Source organism: Pteropus medius, unplaced genomic scaffold (assembly GCF_902729225.1).
Source record: "Pteropus medius unplaced genomic scaffold, Ma_sr-lr_union100, whole genome shotgun sequence".
Taxonomy (NCBI): Eukaryota; Metazoa; Chordata; class Mammalia; order Chiroptera; family Pteropodidae; genus Pteropus; species Pteropus medius.
Window position 1 is genome coordinate 9,117,652 of NW_024349803.1, and position 12,194 is coordinate 9,129,845.

The window sequence follows — 12,194 nt, forward strand, 5'->3', positions numbered from 1 at the left end:
AGCAAGAAACTGAAAACCTGCTTTTAGAAATAATGACAGAAAACTTCCCTAATCTGGTGAAAGAAATAAACATACAAGTCCAAGCAGTGCAGAGTCCTAAACAAGATGAACCCAAAGAAGCCCATACCAGGACACATCATAACTAAATTGCCAAAGGTTAAAGACAAAGCGAGGATTCTAAAAGCAGCAAGAAAAGGTAGCTAGTTACTTACAAGGGAGTTCCCATGAGACTGTCAGCTGATTTCTCAACAGAAGCTTTGCAAGCCAGAAGGGCCTGGCATGAAATATTCGAAGTGATGAAAAGCAAGTACCTACAACCACAACTCCTCTACCCGGAAAGGCTATCACTTAAAACTGAAGGACAGATAAAGAGCTTCCCAGACAAGAAAAAGCTAAAGGAGTTCATCATCACCAAATCAGTAATACAAGAAATGTTAAAGGGACTTCTTTAATAAGAAGAAGAAAAAGAAGGAGGAAGAGGAGGAGGAGAAGGAAGAGGAAGGTGAGAGGGAGGAGGAGAAGGAGGAAAAGAAATGATAAAAAATAATAATAAAATGGCGGTAACTACATACCTATCAACAATTACTTTAAATGTAAATGGTTGAATGTTCCAATCAAAACACAGGGTGGCTGAATGTATAATAAAACAAGACCCTTACATATGTTGCCTATGAGAGACTTGTTCAGACTGAAAGACACACAGACTGAAAGTAAAGGGATGGCAAAAGATATTTCATGGAAAAAAAAAAAAAAAAAGGCTGGTGTAGCAATACTCGTACTAGACGAAATAGAACTTAAAACAAAGGGTATAGCAAGAGACAAAAGAAGGACCCAGTAATTCCACTTCTGGGTATTTATTTGAAGAAACCCGAAACATTAATTTGAAAAGACATATGCATCCATATGTTCACTGCAGCGTTATTTAAAATAGTCAAGATAATAGAAGCAATCTGTGTGTCCATCAATAGATGGATGGATAAAGAAGCAGCACATATATACAATGAAATAATACTTAGCCATAAAAAATAAAAAAAAATGAAATGTTGCCATTTGCAACAACATGGATGGACCTAGAGGGTATTATGCTAAGTGAAGTAAGTCAGACAGAGGAAGACAAATACCATACAATTTCACTTATACATGCAATTTAAAAAACAAAATAAATGCACAAACAAAACAGAAACAAACTGATAGAACTGGTAGTTACAAAACAGTCATGAGGATGTAAAGCACAGGAAATATGGTCAATAATATTGTAATAACTATGTATGGTAATAGATGTATGCTAGATGTGTCAGGGCGATCACTTCCTAAGCTATATGGATATCTTATCACTATGTTATACATCTGCAACTAATATAATATGTTGTCTTACGTCAACTGTAATTGAAAAATAAAAATTACTAAAATAAAAAGAGGCAGTCATATTAAAGACGATTATAAAAAATTAAAAGCAAAGAAAATGCACATCACAAAATTAGTTATACTATCTTATTATTTTAAATATAAAACAGAAAATCCTCACAAATGTACATGTGAGAAAAAAAGTTAAAAGAAAATATCAACATGTAATAGCAATTATGAGATGGTATGATTATGGCGAATTTTTATTTCTGTACTTTTCTCCTTTTCTGAATTCTCAATAATTTCTTTACAAAACTGTTCCCCAAAAGAAAGCTATTTTTCATAATTGATGAGAGAAAATAAGAAATAAATCTAAGAAAAATAACAGCTCTTTAACTAGAAAAGTTAAAGTATTACTCTAGATACCTATATTTACAGATTTGAAAGCGTAACTGCATTTTTAATAATGTATTTAACAGGTAAAGTAATATGATACAATGGCATTTGAAAATTTGGTCAATTATTGGCATTAGTCTAATAAGAACAACAAAAGTCTACTAAATACAAATCCTAGCAAACTGTAAAAAGTGTTGTATCTACAGGAGGAGTGAGAAAAACATAAGTTATAAAGTAAAATAAATAAATAAAGTAATAGTACAAGGAGAAAGCAATGAATAGGGAGGACTCCAGAAGTTAAAACAACAACGACGACAACATAAGGAACATAAAATATAAAGACAAGAAGAAAGAGAGATTATTTATACTCTATGGTCTGTTCTTCGATGATTCCAGAGTGATCTAAATTTTTCAGGGAAAGTCTTAGAAACCAGAAATATTCTGTCTGGTTAAGAGTTATAAAAGTCTTACTGAATTTAGTAAATAGAATATGGGACCTGAAAGCTAAAAGATAAGTAAAATGAAATACATGCTGTTAGTTTTCTTAATAATAGTTTTTGATAGATATAATTTATCTGATTTCCCATTTGGCATGTCTTTTGTTACTAAAATAGAATAGGTGTTTGATAAATTCTGAGTAAAAACATGAATAAATGAAAATATTGCAAACCCTATTAACTCTTTTTATCTTTATAGAATACCAGCAGCTTACTAAAGTCAGACACTGGTCCAAGCATTCCTAATTTATTTTAAAGTAGCTAGCTATCATTACCTTCACCACTTTGCATATAAGGAAAATGAGGCCAGGTAAATTAAGAACTTGTCCAAGTTACCCAACTAATAATAAGCAGAGAGGAATACAGATTCAGACATTCTGGCTCAAAACCCATTCTATGAACCACCATATTACATGGTTTCAGCAACTGAAAGCCAAAGAAAAGATGTCAATTTACTGAAGGAGAATGATTTTCAGTCTATGATTGGAGAACAAAAAAGCAATTTCAGATAGCACATCTTTTCTCAGAGTAAAAGTCCAGAGATGTTGACTTGGTAAAGAATGTTAATCAATAAGAACTATTATGTCAATATAAAATCAACCATATGTCAATATAATAATGTTACAAACAATAAGGTGTAAAAAAATGTTTACTCTCCCAAGAGTCTGAGAGTAAGTAACCTACTGTTAAACTACTGGCCTCCAAGCCCACTAGCCCACAGAGGCCATTCAACTATCATACAATGACCTTAATCACATTTTCTCATTTTCCCAAAATTCACTTTAGAAAAATATAGAATAAAATCAACCACTATGCCATTATTAATATAAGCTTTGTATTCTTAATCTCCCTTTAACCAAATTAGCATTTCACCTTAGGAGTGAGAGTCAGTCAATATTAATTTATTTGTAACATCATAGAAAACTATGTAGGTAATAAAACAGCAATAAGTTAAACCAACATACTCATCCTGCAAACTGCTATCTAACAAAATATTGAAGTTGACAACTTAAAAAGTACCAAGTATATATTTCTATAGCAAATGCTTTATATTTTCTTTAAAATAAATTTATATTTTATGAAAATTTCATAAAACTGGAAGAGGTACTGTTTTAGACTGTAAATCCAGCAAAGTAATAACATATTAGTTATATAAATTAAATTCACAAACTATGTTCTAATATATCCAACTGAAATAACTATTTAGAACAGAAATAAAAGCACTTAATTCTGAAGATTAACAGTTAATGAAAACTGTACTGCAAATGTGAAGCTTCTTCATCAAGATGGGTCAAACAAATAGGTAAGTATGTTTTAAAATTCCAATTGAGAGAAAAAAATAACAAAAATATAATATAAAATGCAGTATGCTAATAGTCTGTTTATTTTTAAAGGTAAAAAGAATTCTCCCAAAATGGAGAAACACAGTTTACCTCCAATGGAAAAATAAGACTAATTATAACTGTGGAACAGACCTAAAGAACTACACGAAGAAAAATTTTAATTCAAATGTCGTAAAAGTATACAATTAAATTCAATGCATACACACTGATAATTGGGACACATTATTTATTTGATAATAAGGAAATGGGATATTTAGAGAACAGATAAAAAGTACTACTGATAAGACCACTTGTGATGACTTAAGAAGCTCTGGAACTCAGCACATATGTACCCTACAAAACAACTAACCTGATTGTCTCTTCTCAGCTAAGATATAAGCAATGTCAAGGAGCATTTTATTCCAAAGCCGATAATCATATCTGGCCATAACTGCCTTGCAACTGTCCATGCACATAGTCTTTGAAGCAGAAGATTAAATGTTCCTGCCCATTTTATCTAGTCCCCAAGACTCGTCCTGCAAAGTGAATAAAAATCATTATCTTTTCATCTACCCCTTGCACACATACCATTAAAACACACACACACAGAGCAAAGGTGAGAACAGAAAAATCCTCGAAAATATGGATAATTATTATCCAACCTGGAATTAAGTTCTCAGTAAGATCTCTGTGCTTTGTTGAAGGGTAGGTGATTTGTATGTCTCACATTTTATAAAACGGAGCCTTAGAAGATAAGATCATTAATACAGATACACAAGAATTACAGTAATATTTTGAAATAAATTTGAAAATGACTTGAAAATTTGGTTTTAGCTTTTGAAGAATCAGTATAAATATAACACTGATCTGTTTTTCTTGATATCGTATTTCGAAAAATAATTTCAAATTCAAATAGGCTAGACAATGATATAAAAAGCACTTAGGTGAGCATTTATTAAGCAGTTTAAAAAAAAACTACCACGATTATAGGTAAATTGGGGGAAAAGGAAGACAGAAAGGCACTAGGAGGAGGAAGGAGTGACTCAACTCAAAAGGAATAGAAGGAAAGCAATAATTAAAATACATTTAAACATATATAAAATTAGCGTATATATACAGATTACCAAAGGGATGAATATAGGGGAAAACAATGCAATATTAAAAGTAACTGAAAATGGGCCAAAAAAGAGCTGAAATGAACCATCATAAAGTCAGTGAAATACAGTAATACTTCATTTACACGGCAGTGAAGGACAAATGCAAATGAATTAAAGTGCATTTTACAGGACACTCAAATTTTTTAAAAGTCAAAATATTCTGCATATTTCTACAGCATATTATTCTTTCTCATGTGTTCTTAAACAGGGTATGTGGCACATATTTAATCTTTTATACAAAATGCACACAGATTTATGAATTAAAGAGAGGTAGCTTGCCCCTACAGAGAAGACCCAGATTGCTCTCTATCTTGATATGTATAAACAGTTTCTTTTCTTTTCTTTTCTTTTTTTTTTTAATGAAATGTCATTTCATAATTCTATCAGAAGGACAGAATCCTTTTCTCTTGGTCTTGGGAAACCAGATAATGACTTTTTATGACAGCACCTTTACCTATTCAGAATTAATTTCTACCTGATATTTAAGTTTGTTTATTTCAAATCTCTGAATTTACTATGCATCTGGCAACCAGCTAAATGGACATTACCATACATAGAAGATGAAAAGTGTACAGAAAATATAAAGAAAAAACACCAAATGCAGAAAACAGTAAAAGTTATGAAATTAGAAAGAAAAGAATGTGTAATATCAGATACCTTTTGATAATAAATAGTACATATACAATAATTTTTAAAATAAGATACAGCTGGGTATAAGATCTTTTTCTCCTAATAATGAGGAAAACGATATTCTCAAGCACAGAATAAACTGATGTTTGTTCTGTACAGAAAAATTTCAACTACAAATTGTCTTTATTCTACCTTTTAAAAAAAGAAAATTGGGTAAAATATCTGTTTCCTAATAACGAGCAAAAGGACACCCTCAAACAAACAAACAAACAAAAAAAACACAACACTATGTTTCATGTTTGTTTCTTAGAATTGAGTAAGGAAAAAAAATAGAGAATTGAAAAAAATATAGGTAACGCTAGGTAATATCATTAAACTGGCTTTAGGCAATAGTTAAGCCAAAAAAAAAAACCCCAATATATTAAATCAGAGGTTTGCAATATGTAGTCCTCAAGGTATCAGCATGACCTAGAAAACTCTGGGAGTAAAGCCATACAATCTGCTTCAATAAACCCTGTAGATAATTCCAATACATGCTAAAGTTTGTGAACCAATGCTTTAAATAAATTAGATGAATGAGAAATTTAAATGCAAGATGAAATGCAATTAATTGAAACTAAATATGGCTTTTGTTATGGTGATGTATAAGATGAATATACACAAAATAACTGCTACTACAAAGAATGTAATTTGGGAATATTTAAATATATGTGTATGCACAAACACACACATACACAGACACACTGTGTATCATAAATGAAAAAGAATAGTTATTTTAGGTAAGCACAGTTAAAGTAGTTGAAAGAAAATACACAACTGATAAATTAACAAAATTGCTTTGTTATGGAAAAACAAGGAAAAATTATACTTGGCTGAGAAGTTGTCTAGGTAATTCTAAAATCAATATATAAGTGAAAACTGAAATCTGTCAGTTCTTCAGATTATCTATAGTCTATGTAAATGAACTGATTTTAGAGACATTATATTCAGATATGCTTAGGTTATTACAGCACTAGTAATAGAAAGAATTCCAGCTAGGTAGCAATTACCTATTACAATTACATGGAATTATTTCAAATATATAAACAAACAAATACAATGAGAAATAAATCAATGTAATAGTGGAAAAAATACAATAAATTTGGAACCATTATTATTTTGGTTTACCAAACAATATGGCCTACTGGACTACTAAAATTTCCTTGATTATTAAATAAGGATATAGGAGAATTAAGGTTCAGAGAGAGATTTGTTGACATTTGCCAGAAATTTTCAATTTTCATTCTAAGGCTATCAAATGCCAGTTATCAAAAGGGGCAAACATTTTACCTAAACAGATTACATAAACCATTCAGATGGATGGGATGGGATGGGATTTTTCAGGAGAACAGCAATTAATTTAAATTACTATTTATCCTAATTAAAGTTTACACAACACTAAATGAAGAGGAAATAAAATGTTGGTTACTCACCAGCAAGGGTACTTGTATGCCTAAAAGCTCTGACCTGGGAGTCTGACAAACCAGTCAAAAGGGAGATTACTGTATCCATCATATACTCATCATAAATTATGCTATACTGACACTGTCGAATCAGGACTCCAATAAATTCACAAAAGTTTGAGCGAAATTTTTTCCACTGAGGTCCAGGCATGGTAAGAGGATAATCACCACTGTCCTAAAAGGGATAAAAAGAACATGTAAAATATGACATACGATATCAGTTTGATCAAAGTTTTTTTTCTTCCTACCTATAAAGAGACCATTGTTCTTAAAGTAGATGTGGACAGAAATTGGAGGTGACTTACGTAGGTACATCGATAGCTTTATCTTTTTAATTTTAATCTTCCACAACTAAATCATTCTTAATGTACTGAAAATTATTTAAATTTGGCATTTAATTAATTATTCTAAGCCATTCATTTAAAATAATAGTTCCGGTTTTGTTGTACTTGGGTCCTAGCTGAAATAATTTGAAGCAGAAAACAAAAATTATTAAAGAAGTTTAGACTAGAAAGGATATTTACTATTGAATTCAGATCAAACTAATAATGATACTTTTGTCACACAGCATCTTTCAATTACTTTAAATAGAATTAAGAAGAATTTCAAATGTATAAGCATTTCATTAAGTCAAAACTAACTTTTCCCATCTGAAACAATAACCTCACTTTTTTTCCTATTTTACTGTGAACTTTCTATTAACTATTTTATAGAGTGAATTTGTTAACTTTTTAAAGAAAAGATCTAATATGGGCTCTTTGTATTATCAGATTCGATCATCTTGTTTAAAACACAAAGTGACAGCTGAAACCAACTAGTTAGATATTTCCCACTCTAGCCTAAAACATTTTGGTACAAAAATGGAAATTCACAAGGCAGAGAGTGAGAGATTCTGTGAACATGGTTATCTGAATATTCTCAATTTGTAGCTATTTGTTTTTTCTAGGCCAAATTGCTACTAGGAAAATTGGGTGTAAGTGAGGCCTATAGCTCTCTGAGTACCTCCTGAAAGAAAACTAGTATCATACTTAGAACGACAGAAGATCCCAAGAGCAAGGAACAGAAAGCTGAGATTGGGAAGAGTTTGGCACTCAGTCAAATACCACCCCAAAAGTTAATGTCAGTGCTATATGAATGTTTTGGGGTTTACCAAGCCCTAAAAAGATCAAAAAGGAACTGAAGGGGCTGGCAGAATCTTCCCTGCCCTTGAGACTGGGGCTATGAGGGGCAGGGTGGAGAGGAGGGATGTTTCTCAAAGATATCGCAGTAGGCTGCCTGCTGCTTCTGTATCACAAAAGAACATTAGGTTACAGCAAAGGTTCTCTTGCTTTACACTGTGAGATTCGGCCATTCATTGTTCCACAACAACCAGACCTGTGCCCCAAGAAGACTACAAAGAAAATAATCCATCTAAACATTAGGTCCAACAGCAAGCGAGAGGAAAGGGATATTAAAAACATCAGCACATATGAAAACCTAAATAAAAAACGAAGTACACTTCAAACGATTCAAATATAGCACAAAACGAAATTTAAAAAATCTCCAGGGAACTAATATATTTTTTTAGATTTTTTTTTATTGGATTATAATTTACATATAACATTAGTTTCAGTTGTATAACAAAATTTAATATTTTCACATATTGCAAAATGATCACCACAATAAGTCTAGTTAACATCTGTCACCATACATTGTTATAAAAATTTCTGGTTTTCTTACGATGAGAAATTTTAAGGTCTACTCTTAGCAACTTTCAAATATAATACAGTATTATTAACTATAGTCACCATGCTATGTATTACATCCCCTATGGCAACCACCAATATGTTCTCTGTATCTACAAGTGTGGTGCTTTTTTGTTTTGTTTTGATTCCCCATATATGTGAGATCATATAGTATGTTTCTCTGTCTGACTAAACCCACTTCTTCGCACAATGCCCTCAAGTTCCATCCTAGTTATATAGCAAATAGCAAGAGTGACTTCATTTTTATGCTCGAATATTACACATACATATACACACACTTAGGTGGAGAGAGAGAAAGAGAGACTTAGTTTATTTCCATCTTGACAACTATAAGTAATATAGCGATGAACATGAGGTTACATATAACTAAAATATTTTACTTCTTAATTGAACAATTCAGTTGATGACTGAAGAAAAGAATTGTCACCGATAGCAGACACATTAGTAGCCTGGAAAATAATGTGCCAGAAACATCTAAGGAAAAAAACATGTAATTTGCTAGACTGGGTTTCTAGAAAAGACTTTTAAAATAGATAGACTAGTTTGACCTCTTCAGTCTCTTACTCTTTCACTAAACTGGAACTCATATGCGGTGCTGGATGTTCAACAGCCATTTTGCAACCATGAAGGGAAAAGTATGAAGATAAAGAATGGTAAAGAGAAGGATGGAAGAATTCCAGGTCTTTGTTCTTTTGATGTAGAATACCCACCATGTACTGTCTATTCCTAGATTTATTTTGCATGAGACAAACTCTTGTGAATTCAAGCCACTGTTGGCCAGATTTTCTGTTACTCACTAACAAATGCATTCCTACTGTTACAGTAGAATTATGAACAGTGGAGAAAGATGAATTATTAGGTAAATGATTTTGATACAACTGCCTGTTCATTAGGATAAAGAAAAGGCTATGTACTGCACCCTACACCAAAATAAATTCCTAATGAATCAAAACACTTTAAAGTATTCAATCAAAAAAGAAATAGCAGAAAACACGGGAGACTATTCTTAAGAGTGTGGAAGTCTTTTTCTAAACACAAAAGCCAGAAGTTATAAAAGACCAACAAGTCCAGCCACATAAAAGTAATTTTTGCATTCCAAAAAAAAAAAACAACACTAAAAGCAAAGTCAAAAGAATAATAACGGGGTTTAGCTTCCTCTTAGGATGTAGAAGGCTACAAACAATGAGAATAAGCTGAATCAATAACCAAAACAATCATAACCTTTCTTGAGCTAAGCCCTCCACAAAGAGATGAGACACAAACTCTATTATCTGTGGCAGAGCCTAGTAAGAAAAGGCACTCATCTTAAAAATGGCTAAGAAAAAATCAGTGGAAATTTTAATGAACTGTCAAAGATGAGGTGTGGGCTACCTTGTCAGTGTGGAAAATGAGTATGCACTCACTCAAAACTCTTTTCCATAGTTCTCAACTAGATACAACAATAAAGCCCGAGATAGAGCAGAACAGAGAGGACTTCTCCTGTGTGGGCTTGCAGGGGATGATCTTCAACTTCTCTAAACCTTTATCTCCTACAAATCATAAGCCTTAATCTAATGGGGGAGGGTCGGCAAACTGAGTCACTACCATACCATAGGCAAAGAACCCCTGTAGCAAGGAAAAAGGTAGGAGAAAAAAATCCTCTACCAGGGGGAGAGAAGGAGACAAAACATTGTCCTGGACCCTGAATCCTGCAGCAATACTAAAGAGAGGTCTGCTATCACTGGGAGAGGGACAGGAAACTCCCACCGTAGGCTAACCAAAGACACAAGGAAAGGTTTAGCTGCTATAGAAAGGAGGAATAGGAAAACAGAGGTCTCCCAGTGGCTCCAGCACACAAGGCATGTTTAAGACTTAGGCAGGACTAGGACAACAGAGAATCCCCGTGCCCTCACCATAGTATCAGGCAAAAAGCAACATGAGTCTACCACTAGAAAAAGGGGAAAAAGTGTGGTGTGGAGCAAAAGTGCTCTGTGGCACAGGGGTGCATAAAAAGCTGAAAGCTGAGGGTATACTATGAACACTGAGAAAAACCTTCTGGTATCCTAAGCACAAGGCAACAGCACCACACCACTAGAGAAATCTGAAGCCTGTGGAAAACTAAAGATAATGACAGCAACAACAGAATATAAACCTAGCTCAATTTCTAACTAGACTGACAATGCATGCCTTTTTAATTTTTGTATCATGTGCAAATAATGGGAGTAAGAGGAAAAACATTTTGGAAAAAGTCTCCCGTATCACTTCAATAAGCAGTTTCTTGCTTTCCTCTAATATCAGTTATAAATTTCTCCTTGTTACACACACTATACATGCTGTGTAAAAAGAATTGTCTAGTTAATGACAGTCAGTGAGTATGAAAAACTAGCTCCCTTCGCAAAGCAGTAATGTCTTTTTCTTTTTTTAAGAACTAAGAAAATGAAATAATAATAAAATAAAGATAATAATCAAATAACCTAAATGCTTATCCACAACTAATATTTAAGTTCTTTGAGGGCAGTGTTATAAATGATGCTTTGCACAAGGAATTTATTGAATAAACTAATGAAAAGGTAAAATATCTCAAATAAGAAACAGGTATAGAAAGGCAGAAAGAAGCTTTTTGGTGAAACACTGACTTTTGGTTACTAATTTTAACAGACTTACCCAAAGACATTGCTTAAAACAGTGATTTGCAAACGTTTGTTTGGAGAAACTATCCATCCACCCAACTGTTTGCCCACTCAACCATCTATTCACACAGTTACTGAGCAACATAGATGCTCCAGGCTCTATACCAGGTCATTGGCATACAAAGATGAGCAAAACAAGGATATTCTTCTAAGAACTTTATTTTTTCCCAGCTTTACTGAGATATTATTAATACATAATACTGTGTAAGTTTAATGTGTACATTGACTGGATACTCCTATATATTTAAAATGATTAGCATCATAACATTACCTAACACTTCCATCCTATCACCTGTTTTTGTTTTGTTTTTGTGAGAACATTTATCTACTCTCTTAGCGACTCTCAAGTAAATAATACAATGTTATTAACTACAATCACCATGCTGTACATTACAGCCCCAGAATTTATTCATCTTACTACCTGAAGTTTATAGTCTTCAACTTCTCCCTGTTTCTCCCACCCTCCAAAGAACTTCTACTTTAATTGAGAAATTGGTCACAAAAATAAGTGAATTAAATACACTGATAGGAACTTTAAATAAAGGTACAAAAATGTGCTGCTGTAAGTGTGGCAAACTAAAATAGATGCTATGATAGTGACCAGAAGAAAGATGGGACCAGATGATAGGAAGCCTTATTTATATAAACAAGGTCAAGGAAGCCAAACTTTATATTCTAGAGGCAATGATTGGCCACTGAAGGGTTTTGAGCAAGTAAATATCATGAACAAATGTGAGCTTTAAAAAACATTTTTGGTTTCACTATAAAGAACAGTCAGAGGTGAAGGTGGAGGAAAGGAGCAAGGAGATATACCACTTGCAATAGATCTAAAACAAAGGAGAAAGAGAACGTAAACCAAGACAGTAAAAATGATGACGGACAAAATGGGAAGGATGTGATATTCAAATACTGAAGAAATAAAATCTACTGCA

General features: G+C 32.7%; 1 protein-coding gene across 3 annotated transcripts in view; it reads right to left on the minus strand.

The window, feature by feature from the left end:
• The window catches only part of STAG1 (STAG1 cohesin complex component), a 326,589-nt gene that overhangs the window by 143,709 nt on the left and 170,686 nt on the right, over nucleotides 1–12,194 (minus strand). For all 3 annotated transcript variants that reach the window (XM_039837228.1, XM_039837229.1, XM_039837230.1), the window contains one exon: nucleotides 6,819–7,023. In XM_039837228.1, coding sequence (XP_039693162.1) covers nucleotides 6,819–7,023 — 205 coding nt within the window. The remainder of the gene's footprint in view (nucleotides 1–6,818; nucleotides 7,024–12,194) is intronic.